This window comes from Mesoplodon densirostris, chromosome 3, assembly GCF_025265405.1.
Source record: "Mesoplodon densirostris isolate mMesDen1 chromosome 3, mMesDen1 primary haplotype, whole genome shotgun sequence".
Classification (NCBI taxonomy): domain Eukaryota; kingdom Metazoa; phylum Chordata; class Mammalia; order Artiodactyla; family Ziphiidae; genus Mesoplodon; species Mesoplodon densirostris.
In genome coordinates, this window is record NC_082663.1 from 61954906 (window position 1) to 61974125 (window position 19220).

Here is a 19220-nt window from a genome sequence, read left to right on the forward strand (position 1 = left end):
CTCAGCAACACAAATGTACTGTACCTTTAGTGTGATAAAAAGCTAGCTATTTCACACCAAGTGCTTTCTTATACATGGGAAGCAGTGGTGACATTAATTCCTCAGCTTCCTTTAGAATGCTGTCAGCTTCTTTGTGTTGCCCATTAGGCACTAAAGCTGCTTAATAAATTCAGCATTGAAGAGCTCCAAGAAATTGGTGATTGGGCAGGCTTCTTTTTTATTTTTACGACTAAGATTCTGGATTTCCTATATACTTCAGGTAATGAATTCCCTCATTTGAATTTAAATGCTTGGGAAGGAGTGGGCTGCTATTGCTGATTCTTTTCATCATGGGAATACTGAATAAGTTCAGTTTCCTAAGTAAACATTTGCCCCTTAGACTAACTTGCTTAGGAGCACCTCCCACACAGATTCAGTATGCAACTCCCACACTATGAAAAGTCATCTTTTCAAACTTCAATCTCAGAGATAAAGAAAATGTTGAAATCTTAAGCCAAATAAAAAATACACATTAACATTTAAAAAAACATTTTTGGTGAAACTGTGTAAAGGCAAATGAGATTTCTACCTGATCCTGACTAGCTTAGGAAAAGCTGATTTGAGGTAAATCGAACTCAATTTTTCTATTCAAAAGGTAACTAACTTCTCAGCTCCACCTTGTGGTAACTTTTAGTTAAACCAGGATGTTTGCTTATTGTGAGATTTACATTATACAGCATACAATTATACAGCATACAATGGAGAAGTAAAAAGTATAATCAGAAATAGTCTTCTAATTTCTTTAGTCCCATAGGGGAACATTAACACTTTTGTTAGTGTAATTAATTTAGTTCATATTACCAACAAACCTATGTTTTGTGGAAGACTAAATACCTTTATTTTAGGGACAGCACAGTAGAGTAAAATATTTTTTGTACAGTAGATATTCCATAAATAATAATTAAATGAATGACCCGGTAAACAAAGGAGATGCAGTGGAAACAGTTTTGTCAAGATATTTGAGCATGATTGTCTTTCTCTTTACAAAACTGACATGAAATGACTAAAGAAGTAAGTTTTGTTTTGTTTTTTTAATCATCTGCAGTAAGAAAGAATGCTATCCATTGATCAGAAAATTAGATAACCCTTGACAGAAAGCAAACAGATAGGTTTGGATTGACTGAGAAATAAGACAGAAGACCACAGCCCAGAAACCACTGAGCCATTGCAGCAGAGCTCGGAGCTGCTGTGGGGTTTGCTCCAAGCAGAGATGGAAAAGGAGAGCTCCTAAGCTAGCATAATTGGGCTTAGACCTGCTGAGCCCTCTGATCCTTCCCTAAGGCAGCAAGTGTAGTTGCTGATGGCAGGGTAGCACACGAGTACCCAAGGTAGCTAATGACTGCAGGAAGACACAGGGAACCCCAATCTAAGAAGACAAGACACCGGGCACCCTCTGGGCATCAGCCCCGTTGTTCCCCTACCGTCTCCCTAAGGCTGGCTTCTGTCATGGGGACCTGCAATCAACAGTGACAAGCAACAAGTCAAACCTTAAGATTTCCCCAAATCAGGAAATACCAGACATTTGAAGTAAACCAATGCTATGAAAGAGGAATTACATTCAACAAACAGAACCAACACCCAAGAAACAAATGAAAATAGTAAAATATGTGCACTTAGTGAGTCATTCATTTTATCTATTTAGCAAATATGCTTATACATAGCAAAACCAAAGATAAAACTAAGAAAGGAAAATTGGATGTAGATTAATTTAGAAAAGAAACTAATAAAATTTAGTCATCTAAACTTTTGGTGCATAATATGAAAATTTTAAAATGCATCTAGGGGACTTACCTGGTGGTGCAGTGGTTGAGAATCCACCTGCCAATGCAGGGAACGCGGGTTTGAGCCGTGGTCCAGGAAGATCCCACATGCCACGGAGCAACTAAGCCCGTGCACCACAACTACTGAGCCTGCGCTCTAGAGCCCGTGAGCCACAACTACTGAGCTTGCGTGCCACAACTACTGAGCTTGCGTGCCACAACTACTGAAGCCCACGCGCCTAGAGCCCGTGCTCCGCAACAAGAGAAGCCACCACAGTGAGAAGCCCACGCATGGCAACGAAGAGTAGCCCCTGCTCACTGCAACTAGAGAAAGCCCATGTGCAGCAATGAAGACCCAAATGCAGCCAAAAATAAATAAAATAAATAAATTTATTAAAAAATAAAAAATGCATCTAAAATTCTAGATTATCTTAACATTACATAGGTGGGGAAATAGAAGTAGAAATATATTAAGGATAGTAAGTATTCATTAGCTTAGGCTTTGATGCAAGGATAGAAGTTTAAAGTATGTTAAAACTAGCAGAATATTAATGCAATACACATCATAAATGCACACATATATAAAATTTGTCAGAAGACATTTTATGGATGTCTCCTAGTTAAATTTTACTGTCACATTTTCAAAGTTTTTCCCATTGAATTATTTTTATTTATTTTTTGTCAGTTCAGTTGTTTTTTTTAAATTTAGTTGTAAAAGGGAAGAAGAAACTACAAACTACAGGTACTGTGAAAGAATGGAAGTAATAAAATGATACATTTTTGATAATTTATGGATCTATTTTTATTTTTTCAAGTATGGCTTGATTTTATTTTCCTAGAATTCTTTTGTAGCTTTGCCATACCTGTCTGTTTAATTCTGTTGAATTTTGTCATTCCTGTTACTAGAAAGGAACGTGTGACTTAGCTTGACATTTTATTTGTTCCACATGACATGAGTTCCCTTTTACCTGTAATATTTTTCCCATGTGATAAATAGTGAATTGGTTCATAAAATATTATGGTCTTGGAAATGTCAGCATACTAGTTTTAATTACAATGACTTTTTTGGCATGAACCTTTGGTAGTAAAGTCTTTAGCGGCTGTATAGTTTTATATCCTTGACAATCTCTAAAGACCTAGAATTTGAACTAAGGAATGGGGGCTTCCCTGGTGGCACAGTGGTTAAAGACTCCACCTGCCAAGGCAGGGGACACGGGTTCGAGCCCTGGTCCGGGAAGATCCAACATGCCACAGAGCAACTCAGCCCATTCACCACAACCACTGAGCTTGCGCTCTAGAGTCCACGAGCCACAACTATTGAAGCCTGCGCACCTAAAGCCCATTCTCCGCACAAGAGAAGACACTGCAAGGAGAAGCCCGCGCACCGCAACAAAGAGTGGCCCCCGCTTGCACAACTAGAGAAAGCCTGCACGCAGCAACGAAGACCCAACGCAGCCAAAAATAAAATACCTTTTTTTTTTTTTTTTTGCGGTACGCCGGCCTCTCACTGTTGTGGCCTCTCTCGTTGCGGAGCACAGGCTCCGTGGCCATGGCTCACGGGCCCAGCCGCTCTGTGGCATGTGGGATCTTCCCGGACCGGGGCACAAACCCGTGTCCCCTGCATTGGCAGGTGGACTCTCAACCACTGTGCCACCAGGGAAGCCCCAATAAATTTTTTAAAAAATAAAAATAAACTAAAGAATGTATCCTTTCTAGCTTTGAATGATGAATACATAATGTCTGTTTTACATTGAATGACTTTCAGAGTCTAATATGTTTTTCCCTTGTGAATAAGATATGAATATCATATTGGAATTAAGTAGTAAAATTAAAATTACCATATGTTTAAAATGTCATTTGTTCATTGTCCTTTGGTTGTGGTTTTGAGGGAGAAGAGGGGAAAACCAGAGAAAGGTAAATCCCCCCAGAAAACAATCTTGAAAATTCAAAAATTCATTAATATGCATTTCCTGGAAGAAATGGAAATTGCCAAATATGAGAATGAAAAATGCTTACCCTTACAATGAACAAAGTGTAATGTAGACTTAAATGACATTTTTTGGCTACCGATAGGTAAGGTTTTCATTGATAGAGTTGGGTGCTGTTAAGGGGACAAAGAAAATGGCGTTTTCATGGATTGGTGGTAGAGTGGGGCCGTGCCCGTCACCTGGGTCTTAGGTTCAATTAAACATTCAGACTCTCATGAGTGCCTGCCTTATGTCACATTGGTTAGCAGATGCTCAGAAGGATAGAGCCAGCCAGGAAATACAACCTGCCAGCAGGATAGCATCAAGTATTTGCTCTTCAGTGAGAGGCTTCCCAACACCCCATGTAGTTGTCCACACAGCCATCTAGAAGCTGTTCTCTTTGGTACCCCAGGTGATAACTTGGGTGCGAAGGAGTGAGACTCATATTGGTAGTTGCAGAAGGCTCCCCGGCTGTAAGCCTCAGTCCCCAGGAGCCAGGATCTATTGCAACAGCTCCATAGCGTGGCTTCCAAGTTTCCTGCAAGAAGTGTGCCAGTTATAAGAGTCACTGAACTTAGGAACACCTGACATGTATATTTATGATTCCTTCTAGTCAAGATGAAATTTCCCAGTCAGGGGTTGTTTTTCTCCTAAGCCAACAATTTTGTTTATAGGGATTTATGTGATGAATAAGATATATGCACAAAGGTGTATCTATATATGTAGGTTCACTGCAACATTATTTGTTATAGTGGATAATTAGTGACCATCTAAATGCTCAGCAATTGGTTAAGTAAATTATAGTACATTCATATTATAGAATACTATGAGTTTATGGAACAGATATTTCTAGAAACAACAGTAAAAGGATTTATATCAAAATATTTAGTGTTTAACGCCAGGTGGTGATTTTCTATGTATTTTTTTAACCATGGATCACTAATTTTTAACTTTGATCACATATTGCTTTTCTAAGTGATTATTTTTCTTACAGATGGTCAAAAAATTTAATTTCAATGCATGCTGCTTACACTGATTAATCATTCATTTTAAGAGTTTTCATTCCATTAAGAAGGCTTGATCTTGAACTCCTTTAATGAAATTTTATATTTTATAAACTAAGATCTATCTCACATCAACATCTGAAGTGAGTCTTGAAGTACTTCAAACCGTCAAGATCATTCTCTGTTCATTTTCCCATATATGTTATGTGTAATTCTAACTTCTTATTAAATCTCCTAAGTTATAAATCTGTCAGAACTGATATTAAGTAAATACAGAATTTTTTAGTTGGGCTGTAGAATTAATCTTGGGGGCTGGGAAGGTTAAGACAAATATGGATCAGAAACAATGGCTCAGTGATGAAGTGAAAAGTCATATAACCATATATTTTCATCTTTTTTGATAGAATTTAGATGTCAGACTCCACCTTCTTTTGTCAAATTATGGGCACGTTGGGGACCATCATTGCTTCCTATTGAATTTTTTTTAAATATGTACACTTTGCTCTGCATCTTCCATTTATTAATATATCCACATCGTGGTTTGTCTTTAACATCATTCCATCCACCAGTAGTCTTGCTACTCTATTTACTGTTTCAGAATGTATAAAACAAATGTTTCCTCAAGGGTTATATGGTACTTGGAGGCTTATATAGAAATGAAAAGGAAAATATAATTTGAGCTATACTGTAAACAAAATAAAATCATGTGTTGATAATATCCAAAGAAATGTTTACTGCTTTTGTTACTTGCTGTTTTGTGTTAATTGTGTTTCTTTTTCTCCCTACAACTGGGTGATTAGGTTAGTTGGCCCTGTGGAAGTGCTGTGTACTACAGAGGACCAGTCTTTGGGACATTGACTGGGGTTCTAGTCCTGGTCCCACTAGGGACTGTGTTACCTCGGGACTCAGTTTCCTCATCTGTAAGATGAATGGATTAGATGAGATGATCTCTTCGGTGTTTCTCAACTTAAAAAGCCCTTAAGATTTACGTAATTTCTAGCTCTAAGATCTACATGATAAAGTTTCTGACAGTGTTATGGTTTCTCTTTCAGTTTGTATCTGTTCAAACTAGGAATTGCACCCCAGATCCAGGATTTGTTGGGCAAAGTAGACTTCACAGGTACTATTCCTTATCTTGATAATTTTTTACAATATGGTTATTAAGAAAATGTAGCAATGTTTTTTTTCATTTCGATATTATTGATTCCCTTTTTTTTTCTTATATTGATCAGAGGAGAAAACTTGCTTTTTATCTTGTTTATACTCTACTGGGTTTCTGTTTCCCCACATTTGTGAAATGAGAAACCAAAGCTGGCTTCTTCCTAAGGTTCTTGTTTAGAACTGACCCCACGTTCTTGATGAAGACATTTCTTAACACAAATATATTCATTCCTGCCTCCATCTCTGTGGCTTTCATTGATTTTTTTGTTGTTGTTCTTTTTCAGAGGAGGAAATCAGTAATATGAGAAAGGAGCTTGAGAAATATGGAATACAGATGCCATCTTTCAGCAAAATAGGTGGTATTCTGGCTAATGAACTGTCCGTGGATGAAGCTGCACGTAAGTCTACTTAAAATTCAAACTTGCCAATGACGTGAGACTTACCTTTTTTTTTTTTTTTTTGCGGTACACGGGCCTCTCACCATTGTGGCCTCTCCCGCTGCGGAGCACAGGCTCCGGATGTGCAGGCTCAGCGGCCACGGCTCACGGGCCCAGCCGCTCCACGGCATGTGGGATCTTCCCGGACCGGGGCACGATCCCGTGTCCCCTGCATCGGCAGGCAGACTCTCAACCACTGCACCACCAGGGAAGCCCAAGACTTACCTATTCTTGATTTTGGTTATAAGATTTTGGTTATAAGAAATAGAATATTTAGAAGATATTATAAGCACCCTAAAATTTTTTATTATATGTATTATAGATGGTTAATTTGAGCACATCAGAACATAACCAAGTAATTAACTTTGGACTCTAGACATCCACTTGTGTAATGTGATTTAAGACATTACAGAAATGTCTTCATTCTCCAAAACATTTCTCTGCTATGTCCTTAAATTTCAGTGGCAGGGAGTCTTTCCGTGTCAACCCATAGTACTTGATTCATTTTAGACGTTCAGTGCAAGTCGAATAAATGAATAGGCATTACATAACAGACACCGAGACAGGACCCAAGATAGATGGGCAGGTGGGGAGGTTGTCAGAGGGATGCTCTGTGATGTGTCTGAGGTCTCTTTTTTGAATGCTTTATTGGACTCCAAGAAAGAAAGTAAAACTGCTTAAGTTCTGCAGGGCCAGTACACCTGCCCATGTTGTCTTTTGTTGATAAAGTTCTTTTTTTCTCTTTACTTTGCAGTGCATGCTGCAGTTATAGCCATTAATGAAGCTATTGAAAAAGGAATAACTGAGCAGACCATTATAACACTAAGAAACCCAAATGCAGTTTTGACTTTAGTGGATGACAGCCTTGCACAGGAATATCAGAAGGAACTCTGGGAAGCCAAGAAGAGAAAAGAGGAAAATGCAAGGCTGAAGGTATTCAATGAGATTCTGAGTGATCAATACAGTAATAAGCATAGTTATGCATTGCTAGTTTGAAAAAGCTGTAATGTTGCAAGAGATTTTATTTTTTTAATTTTATTTATTTTTGGCTGCATTGGGTCTTCGTTGCTGCATGCGGGCTTTCTCTAGTTGTGACAAGTGGGGGCTACTCTTTGTTGATGTGCGCGGGCTTCTCATTGCAGTGACTTCTCTTGTTGCGGATCATGGGCTTCAGTAGTAGCAGCACGCGGGCCCTAGAGCACGTGGGTTTCAGTAGTTGCGGCACATGGGCTCAGTAGTGTGGCACACGGGCTCAGTAGCTCTGCAGCATGTGGGATCTTCCCAGACCAGAGATCGAACCTGTGTCCCCTGCATTGGCAGGTGGATTCTTAACCACTGCGCCAGCAGGGAACTCCCAGCAAGGGATATTTTTAAATTCGCTGGCTGTGGTCTCTCTAGCCACAGGCCATTGGTTTGGGTGAAATGTAAGGGTTAAAGAAGACCATGCACTCCATAAGGAAATTAGGTTTCTTTTTATGATGAATATTACAGGTCACAAGGATGGAAGGTCATGTTGAAAACTTACCTAGGGCCTCCCTGGTGGCGCAGTGGTTAAGAGTCCGCCTGCCGATGCGGGGGATACGGGTTCGTGCCCCGGTCTGGGAGGATCCCATATGCCGCGGAGCGGCTGGGCCCGTGAGCCATGGCCGCTGGGCCTGCGCATCCGGAGCCTGTGCTCCGCAACGGGAGAGGCCACAACAGTGAGAGGCCCACATACCGCAAAAAAAAAAAAAAAGAAAAAAAAAAAAAAAAAAAAAACTTACCTAGAAGGTGTAGAAGGAGCAGATAAAGATCTTCCCTTGTTGGGTGTCACCAACCTTGTATTAGCCGACTTACCTTCAGATTTATTACTAGAGGCTAACAATTGGGTGTGGTGAAGTTTAGAGAAGATGTTTTTGAATCTACTTTCCTCACATTTTCCCCATAGCTTCCCCTCACATTTGAGTAAGTGGTTTCTCTCCTTGACAAGGCAGCCGGCTCCTGATCCTCACTTCATATATCCCACCTCCTGTCTTATTAAAAACTTTGCACTCTGAGATTCCACTTCCTCGCCAACTTTCCTCTCCTTCAACTCTTGCCATATCAGCTTCAGCTCTATTACCCAAAGTAACCCATTTATCCTAACCTTTTCTCAGTAGGTGGCTTCTGCCAGCATCGGCACACTTGCCTCACGCTGCCCCGCCTGCCTTCTATGCTTGTGGTTCTCTTCTGCATCTTTTAATGTCTCTGCCTATTCCTCCCTCCAAATATAGGGATTCTTCCAAGTCTGTCATTGAATCACTCCTCTCTCTGTTCTTCCTCCATTGAGCTCATGCACTTGTTGAAGAAATCAGCCGTCAGCTTGATACCAGGCCCCACTAAAGCTCCTCCAGATACCTTCATCTCTGTGTCCCGCTGGCTTTGCTCCCCACCGCATCAGAAGGGTGCTCATCTTCACCCTGCCTTTCTCCTATGCATGCCTCTTGCTGACTTCCCTTTGGAATGACTCCCACATTGTTTCAGAACTCTTTTTATGTCCCCCATGTCCCATCCATCACTGTCTTCTGCCTTTTCTTGACAGGCTGACCTCCATCACCTACCTTCTAGTTTCACCGCCCTTGCCTCGGCCCTGCCCCTCCTGACCTTGTCTCAGGGCTCTCTCAGCACCTTCCCCATGGGTCTCCCTGCTTCCTATCATTCTCCAGGCCAACCCCTCTCAGAGCTAAGGTTGCAAAATTAATCTTTAGCTACAGATCTGATGTCATCCCACCAGAAACCTCCCCTGATTCCCTACTGCAGGTACAGGCCCTTCTGTTGGCGTTAAAAGGCTCCAGGATTCCCAACCTACCTCCCCATCTTTTTGGCTAACCCTGGACACACACTCTGTGCTCTAGCCCGACATGCCAAGTTTCCCACCTTTGTGACCAAATCCTGTTGTCTACATCCTGCTCTCTCCTCTCCGCCTTGAATATTACTCTCTTCCTTCAGGCCCTCCTCAACTGTTGTCTCTTCTTAAAATTTTCTTTCCAACCAAGTATGTACTTCCCTAGAATATATTTTGTTCTGCTGTGTATATTTGTTATTTGTGTTCTTGATTTTGTTAGACTGAATCAGATGAAATTGCCAATAATCATCTGGTTTTGATCTACAAAAAAATGGCAGTATCAAGTGGTCCAACCTAATGTTTTGCACATTAGACAATTAGGCTTTTACAGAGAGTCACTGGGTCTGTTGTTCATCTTTGTAACCCTTGCCGGCATAGCTAACCCTAGTGCCCTGCACAGATCAGGCACTCTTAAATGCTTGTATTGAGTTCACATGAATATTAGCAAATGGTTTTTAGCACTCTTTAAGTTTTTGCTTTTGAATATCGAGCTTTGGAAATATTTAACTTCAGGAATCAATGAAGCCTTTGTTTTGCAGAACAACTGTATTTCAGAAGAAGAAAGAGATGCATATGAAGAATTGCTGACACAAGCAGAAATCCAAGGCAATATCAATAAAGTCAACAGTGAGTAACAGATCATATGAAGGAAATGGATACTTCTAGAAGATGCAAATTTTCCTTATCCAAATCTCAGCAAAACTCTTAACTTCCATCGTAAAAGTGCCTGATATGATGAAAAATCCACTAAAAGTCAGTGTTGCTCTTAATTCTGGTGTGATCATCTGCCAGTTTTCCATGGAGCTTTTCTGGCTGTCTTGTCCCCAGTCCATGCAAAGTATCTCAAAGCATCTTGAAGCTAGTTTGACTGTACCTTCCTGTTTCATCATAGGTACAGCATATATCATATTTTGGACCTGTCCCTTATTGGGCTAATCTTAAAGGTTATTTAGTAAAGATTATGAGTTAAAGATTGTCATTCCTTGCCCATGGTCATGTTATGGCATTCGATTGGAACCATAAAAGCTATTATTGACACCTCTGCTTTTTATTACTTCCCAGTCAGTCTGTAGTTTGTAAGAATTGTTTTCTTACAGCTTTTGTAGCTTTGGCGCAAGTGAATAAGACTTGACAGGCCTATAAATCACATGATGGCAGGTTTGAATCCCACATCCCTGAGACTCTATGGAGTCACACAGGACAATTCTCCTTGGTACCTTGTTGTGTGACTATAAAGAACAGAAAACTTGGGTAATTAAAATAAGTATATGCAAGTTTATATACATTAATTTCTTTATTAGTCTTTTCCCTCTCTCTAATAATATTTATTTTCACTTGAGGCAGTAAGGAATTCTCTTTGGCATTTATGTCCCCTAGGTCAACCTAAATAACCCATATATACCCAAAAAACAAATACATCAAAGACCAGTTAGCCCATGTAATTTAATAAAACATCTGAACCGTCTGCCAAGTTTAAATCTGGGGTGTCCACTAATTCCAGTAGTCCTAAACCCTCATCGTAACCTCTTAGATAAGCTTTGAATGTTCTTTATGGCTCTTACCACCTTCAAGGAAACGCACACCTATAGGTGTTACCCAGGAGTTCACTCCTAAGTTGCTGGTAGAGACATATTTTAAAGGCTTCAAACAGTGATCAAGGAGGCCCAGAGAAAATTGATAGAAAGGTCTAGGAGTTAACAACTGAGTGGGTTTGAGAATTTACCTCCATTTACAGCTGTGGAGAGTGCTAGGATAACTTTTTTTTAAGGGAACACCTTGACGTTTTGAGATGTGTGTTCCTATTCTTTTATTCTTATTAAATTTTGAACATGTTGGTGATGATACATGAAGCACAGTTTCAAGTTTCTCTTTCTGCTCTGTTTGAAAAGTGAGAATTTCATTATGCTTGGCAGAAATGAATTACAGGAAGAAACTAATATTGCCAGCAATACCTCTGAGGTTCATAAGCTTAGTGGGGAAATGGTTCCATAGCTTTGTGCCAACCTTTGTTTTTGAAATGTTTATAACCACTAAAATCGATTTCTTTTTCATGTTAAATAAAATGCCTTATATAACTGTTTCAATACTCTACTAAATGACATAATTTCCTGACCACAAATTTGATGCCAAATAGACTATACTTTTTTTTTCCACTTTTAAGTAAGAGTCATGAGATGATCTGCCCTAATGCATAACCAGCTAAAATTATGAAGGACGTTGCAGTGTTTAATGGCTTTACATGCTTAGAACATGATTATTCTGAAGGTTTTGATCTCTCCCCATTGGAAAATTTATGGTCCAGTAATACTAAAATTAGTCTTGAAAAAAATCCTCTAAAGCATATTTTAGCCAGTGACATGACAATGAGACAATTGTATGCTTTAAAATATGTCAGTGTAACTACTTGACAAGCTTTTCCTCAACCATAGAGCTTATTATATTATAATGTTAAGATGTCTACACTTGTAGCAACCATGGTAATGACAGAGGTGAAAACTTCGATGGTAATATCACGAAATCTGTTGTCAGGGGCTTCAGGTTTGTTTGAACTGCAATCATTTAACTTTGGGGTTTGGTACATGCATTTCATTCATTTTATATATTCTGTTAAGATTAGGGCTTGAAATTTTGTTAAATGCAGAGTGTAAAAGAGTGGTTAAGCTTACTTTATTTTTTTAGAAGAAATGGTTCCTTAAGAGTGTTTTAAAGGATATAATTTTCTCTCATAATATTTTACCATCCAGTTTTCCAAACTCATATAATAGAGTTTTCAAAGGTGAAGCAAGATCCTATTCAGAGTAATCAGAGACACAACTGCAAGGCCTTGGATAGCTTTAACAGAGCAGCAAACACGATAAACAATCGCTGACCTTCCTTTCTGGAATTCTTTCATTTATCATACTAGTTCTAAGAATAGAGGGCTTCCCTGGTAGCACAGTGGTTGAGAGTCCACCTGCTGATGCAGGGGACACGGGTTCGTGCCCCGGTCCGGGAAGATCCCACATGCCGCAGAGCGGCTGGGCCTGTGAGCCATGGCCGCTGAGCCTGCGTGTCCGGAGCCTATGCTCCGCAACGGGAGAGGCCACAACAGTGAGAGGCCCGCATACCACAAAAAAAAAAAAAAAAAAAAAAAAGAAAAAAGTGTTTGGGTCCTTAGGGTCTTATTCTAACTTTTTCTAAAAGTGTAAATTTTCTGGGGTGTGGCATGAAAGGTTGCATTAGTTGTATTTCCTGCTATTAAATGATGTGTCTCAGTAGAAAAGTTATTGAGCATAGCTCCTTGTGAATATAGTTAGAGAAGATAAATTGTCATATGTTAAAAAGGGTTAGAATAACCTTAGCTGTAGTCTAGTCATTTATTAGGGAGACAGACTAATCCTTGAAAAGATCTACAAATCTATGGGTCTGTGTTATTTCTACTACCCTGAAGCCTTCTTTATAGGGCAAAATCCTGCTGGTTCTGTCCAGTTTGCTCTTGCCTGGTGCCAGAGTTCATCGCTCATTCTTCTATTTGGTCAGCAATTCCATTTCTGTTTTCTGGAAACTATGCTGAATTTACTGTTCCAAGCACCCTGCATTTGGTCACTAAAATTTGGGTCTTTGTAATCTAAACATTATAACTGGTAGAGACATCACAGAGCTTCTGGTTGGATCAGATGATGTAAACCAAGGCATTTCTGTGATCAGGGCCTTTTTTTTTTTTTTTTTTTTAAGGTTAAATGATACGGTAGTCTCCCCCTTATCCACAGTTTCATTTTTTGCAATTTCAGTTACCTGTAGTTAACTGCAGTCTGAAAATATTAAATGGAGAATTCCAGAAATAATTCATAACTTTTAAGTTACATGCTGTTCTGAGTAGCATGATGAAATCTTGCACCATTCCACCTGGCATGTGAATCATCACTTTGTCCAGTATATCCTGCCCTTTAGTCACTTAGTAGCCATCTCAGTTACCAGATTGTCTGGTACCACAGTGTTTGTGTTCAAGTCACCCTTATTTTACTTAATAATGGCCCAAAAGCTCAAGAGTAGTGATGCTAGCAATTCAGATATGCCAAAGAGAAGCTGTAAAGTGCTTTCTTTAAGTGAAAAGCTGAAAGTTCGCAACTTAATAAGGAAAGAAAAAAATTGTATGGTGAAGTTGCTAAGATCTAGAGTAAGAATGAATCTTCTGTGACATTGTGAAGAAGGAAAAAAATCTGTGCTAATTTTGCTGGTGGACCTTCAACTGTAAAATTTAAGGCCACTGTGTATGATAAGTGCTTAGTTAAGTTGGAAAAGGCATTAAATTTGTACAATAAAACATTTTGAGTAGGCAGCATCAAGATGGCGGAGTAGGAAGACCCTGAGCTCACTTCCTGCCAAGGACACACCAAGACTACAACAACATATAGAACAACTCTCTCTGAGAATAACCTGAGGACTAGCAGAACAGCTCTTATAAAATTAAGGATAGGGGCTTCCCTGGTGGCGCAGTGGTTGAGAGTCCGCCTGCCGAGGCAGGGGACACGGGTTTGTGCCCCAGTCCGGGAAGATCCCACATGCCGCGGAGCGGCTAGGCCCGTGTGCCATGGCCGCTGAGCCTGCGCGTCCGGAGCCTGTGCTCCACAACGGGAGAGGCCACAACAGTGAGAGGCCCGCATACCGCAAAAAAAAAAAAAAAAAAATTAAGGATATAAAGGAAAAATGGATAAACAACAAGGTCCTACTGTATAACACAGGGAACTACATTCAGTATCCTGTAATAAACCATAATGGAAAAGAATATGGAAAAGAATATGAAAAAGAATATATATATGTATGTATACGTATGTACATACATATATAACTGAATCACTTTGCTGTACAGCAGAAACTAACACAACATTGTAAGTCAGTTTTAGTTCAATAAAATAAAATCCTTTAAAAAAGGATATAAGGGAAAAACCACATCAAGACAAGGAGGAGGGAAAGAGAAGTGATCTGGTCTGCACCCATACCCCCAGTGTGTGACCCACAGATGGAAAGGAAGGTCACAAACATGGAGGTCCTCCCTAATGAGCAAGGGCTTCAAGCCCCACATTGGGCACTCCAGCCTTGGGGACCAGCACCAGGAAGATGAGCCTACTTAACTGCTTTTTGAAAACCAGTGGGGCTTACTACCAGGAGAGCCAGAGGGCTGTTGGAAACCCAGACACCCTCTTCAAGGGTTCATGCACATACTTACTCGCTCTGAGTGCCAGCACAGGAACAGCATATTGAAAAGTGCCTGGTGCTCTGTCCAGCCTACCAAGGCTGCACCAGCATGCCCCCTAATCTAACTCTGGCTTCAACATATACAGACTGCATCGGAGCACTCCTACATAAGGGCACACCTTGAAGACCAGGAGAGGTACCTGTTTTGCCTAATTCATAGAGACAAACACAGAAAGTCAAAGAAAATGAGGAAAATGTTCCAAATTAAAGAACAAGGTAGAACCTCCAGGGTGGGAGAACCCTAATGAAGTGGACATAAGTAATTTTTATGATAAACAGTTCAAAGTAACAGTCATTAAAATGCTCACTGAACTTTGGAGAAAAATAGAGGAACACAGTGAAGCTTCAACAAAGAATTAGAAAATATAAAAAGAATCAATCAAGCTGAAGAATATAATTACTGAAATGAAAACTACATTAAAGGGAATCAACAGCAGATTAGGTGATACAGAAGAACACATAAGCATCCTAGAAGACAGAATAGTGGAAATCACCCAATCAGAATATCCATAAGACAAAGTTTTTAAAAATAGGAATCGTTTAGGCGACCTTTGGGACAACATCAAGTGTACTAACATTAGCATTATAGGGGTTTAGAAGAAGAGAAAGAAAGGGACAATGTGTTTGATGAAATAATAGCTGAAAACTTCCATAACCTGGGAAAAGAAACATATCCAGGTCTAAGAAGCCCAGAGAGTCCCAAACAAAATGAACCCAAAGAGATCCACACCAAAACATGTCATAATTAAAATGGCAAAATTTAAAGATAGAGAATTTTAAAGGCAACAAGGGAAAACAAAGAGTCACATTTGAGGGAACTTCCATGAGGCTATCAGCTGATACTTCAGCAGAAACTTTGCAGGCCAGAATGGAGTTGCATGATATATTTAAACTGCTGAAAGGAAAAACAAACAAAAACAAAACAAACAAAAACCTACAACCAAGAATACTATACCAGGCAAAGTTATCCTTCAGAACTGAAGGAGAGAGAAAGAGTTTCCCCAATAAGCAAAAACTAAAAGAGGTCATCACCACTAAACTCACAAGAAATGTTAAAGGATCTTCTTTAACAAAACAAACAAAAAACAAAACCAAACAAAAAACCCAGCAAAAACAAAACCAAACAAAGGCAATAATAAGAAATAAGAAAATACATGAAGGGAAAAATCTCACTAGTAAAGGCAAATACATTTGACCCTTGAACAACACAGGATTAAACTATGTGGGTCCACTTATACATGAATTTTTTTTTCAATAAGTACATTCAGTACTACATGATCCGAGGTTGGTTGAATGCACAGATGTGGAACTGTGGATACAGAGGGCCGACTATGGGACTTGAGTGTCTGCAGATTTCTGTATCCACGGCAGGCCCTGGAGCCTTCTCCCATGGATACCAAGGGACAACTGTATATGGTAAAGGCAGTGGATCAACCACTTAAAAAGCTAGTTGAGGGTTAAAAGGCCAAAGTCATAAAATCAACTATAACTACAATAAGTTATTAAGGGATACACAAAAATATGTAAAATATGACATCAAAAACAAAATGTGGAGGGGAGTAAAACATGTAGAGCTTTTACAATGTATTTGAATTTAAATGACTAGAGCTAGAGATACATTGAGATCTATATATATATGTATGTATACAAACTTCATAGTAACCACAAACCAAAAAAAAAGATAAAGAAAGAAGAGAAAGGAACCCAAACATAACACTAAACAAAATCATCAAACCACAGAGTTTAAAAGAATAGAGAAGAACTACAAAAACCACCAGAAAACAAATAACAAAATGGCAATAAGGACATACCTATCTATAATCACTTTAAATGTAAATGAACTAAATGCCCCGATCAAAAGACATAAGGTGGCTGAATTGATTAAAAAAAAAAAATCCCCATCTATTTGCTGCCTACAACAGACTCACTTCAGAGATAAAGACAACAGAGACTGTAAGTGAAGGGAAGGAAAAAGATATTCCATGCAAATGTAAATGGAAAAAAAAGCAGGGGTAGCAATACACATATCAGACAAAATAGACTTTATTTATTTATTTATTTTACAACTTTATTGGAGTATAATTGCTTTACACTGGTGTGTTAGTTTCTGCTTTATAACAAAGTGTATCGGCTATACATGTACACATATCCCCATATCTCTTCCCTCTTTTGTCTCCCTCCCTCCCACCCTCCCTTTCCACACGGGCAGGGGGAAGGGTAATCTGGGACAAAGTGAGAGTGGCATGTACATATATACCCTGCCAAATGTAAAACAAAATAAACTTTAAAACAAAGATTATAACAAGAGATAAGGAAGGATGTTACATAATGATAAAGTGGTCAATCCAAGAGGAGGATATAAGATTTAAACATATATACATCTAACATAGGAGCATCTAAATATATAAAGCAAATATTAACAGACATAAAGAGATAAACTGACAATAATACAATAATAGTAGGAAACTTTAACACCCTACATACATCAATGGACAGAACATCTAGACCAAAAATCAATAAGGAAACAGTGGCCTTAAATGACTCATTAGACCAGATGGACTTAATAGATACCTACAGAACATTCTATCCCAAAACTGCAGAATATGCATTCTTTTCAAGTGCACAGGAAGCATTCTCCAGGACAGATCACATCCTAGGCCACAAAGCAAGTCTCAGCAAATTTAAGAGGATAGAAATTATATCAAGCATCTTTTCTGACCATAATGGTATAAAACTAGAAATCAATTCCAGGAAGAAAACTGGAAAAAACACAAACATGTGGATAGTAAACAACATGCTACTAAAAAAACCAATGGGTCAGTAAGGAGATCAAAAAATAGCTTGAGATGAATGAAAATAGAAATACAACTTGCCAAAATTTATGGGTCATAGCAAAAGCAGATCTAAGAGGGAAGTATATAGGAATACAGGGCTATTTCAAGAAAGAAGAAAAATCTCAAATTAACAACCTAAGTTTACACCTAAAGGAATTAGAAAAAGAAGAATAAACAAAGCCCAAAGTTAGTAGAAGGAAAGAAATAACAACAATCAGCGTAGAAATAAATGAAATAGAGACTAAAACAAAACAAAAAAAATGCAATAGAAAAGATCAGTGAAACTAAGAACTGTTTTTTTCAAAAGATAAACAAAATTAATAAACCCTTAGACTCAATCAAGAAAAAAAGGCCCAAATCAATAAAATTAGAAGTAAAAGAGAAGTTACAACCAATATCACAGATATACAAAGAATCATAAGAGAATACTACAAAGAATTATAAGCCAAAGTGGACAACCCAGAAGAAATGTATAAATTCCTAGAAACATAAAATCTTCCAAGACTAAATTAGGAAGAAAAAGAAAATCTGAACAGACTGATCACTAGTAATGCAACTGAGTCAGTAATTTAAACAAAAACAAAAACTCCCAACAAACAAAAGTCCAGGATCAGACAGCTTCACAGGTGAATTCTACTGAACATTTAAAGAAGAGTTAATACCTGTCCTTCTCAAATTATTCCAAAAAATTGAAGAGGAAGAAACACTACAGATTCATTCTATGAGGGCAGCATTACTCTGATACCAAAACCTGACAAAGACACTGCAAAAAAAGAGAAGATTACAGGTCAGTATTCTTGATGAACATAGATGTAAAAACCCTCAACAAAATATTAGAAAACTGAATTCATCAGTACATTAAAAGGATCATACATGATGATCAAGTGGAGTTTATTCCAGGGATGTGAGGATGGTTCAATATGCACAAGCCAATCAACATGATATACCATATTAACAAAATGAAGGCTAAAAATCACATGATGATATGCAGAAAAAGCATTTGGCAAAATCTCTCAACAAAATGGGTGGGGAGAGAACATACCTCAACATAATAAAGGCCATTTATGACAAACCCACAGCTAACATCATACTCAGTGGCGAAAAGCTGAAAGCTTTTCCTCTAAGATCAGGAACGAGACAAGGATGCCCATCTCACCACTTTTATTCAACATGTATTGGAAGCCTTAGCCACAACACCGGATAAGAAAAAGAAATAAAAGGCATCCAAATTGGAAGGGAAGAAGTAAAACTGTCACTATTTGCAGGTGAAATGATTCTACATATGTAATACTCTAAAAACTCCACCAAAAAACCATTAGAACTAATACATGAATTCAGTAAAGTTGCGGGATACATTAATATACAGAATCTGTTGCATTTCTATGCACTAATAATGAACCATCAGAAAGAGAAAACAAGAAAACAATTTACAGTTGTATCAAAAAAATCTAATACCTAGGAATAAATTGAACCAAGGAGGTGAAAGACCTGTACTCTGTAAACTAGAAGACATTAATGAAAGAAATAATGCACAAATAAATGGAAATATATTTCATTCTCATGAATTGGAAGAATTAATATTGTTAAAATGTCCATTCTACCCAAAGCAATCTACAGATTCAATGCAATCCCTATCAGAATACCCGTGGCATTTTTCACTGAACTAGAAAAAATAATACTAAAGTTTGTATGGACCTACAAAAGACCCCAAATTGCCAAAGCAATCTTGAGAAAAACAGCAAAGCTGTGTCATCCTCCCTGGCTTCAAACTCTACTACTATAATAATCAAAACAGTACGGTATTGGCACAAAAACAGGCACACAGATCAATGGGACAGAATAGAGAACCCAGAAATAAACCCATATACATATGGTCAATTAATCTATGACCAAGGAGGCAAGAATATACAACAGAGAAAG

General features: G+C 38.6%; 1 protein-coding gene across 1 annotated transcript in view; it reads left to right on the forward strand.

Moving 5' to 3' along the window:
• The window catches only part of IQGAP2 (IQ motif containing GTPase activating protein 2), a 296229-nt gene that overhangs the window by 169555 nt on the left and 107454 nt on the right, over nt 1-19220 (forward strand). Inside the window, exons 6-9 of the mRNA XM_060093062.1 lie at nt 5823-5890; nt 6216-6329; nt 7123-7301; nt 9771-9858. Of these exons, the coding sequence (XP_059949045.1) occupies nt 5823-5890; nt 6216-6329; nt 7123-7301; nt 9771-9858 (449 nt within the window). The remainder of the gene's footprint in view (nt 1-5822; nt 5891-6215; nt 6330-7122; nt 7302-9770; nt 9859-19220) is intronic.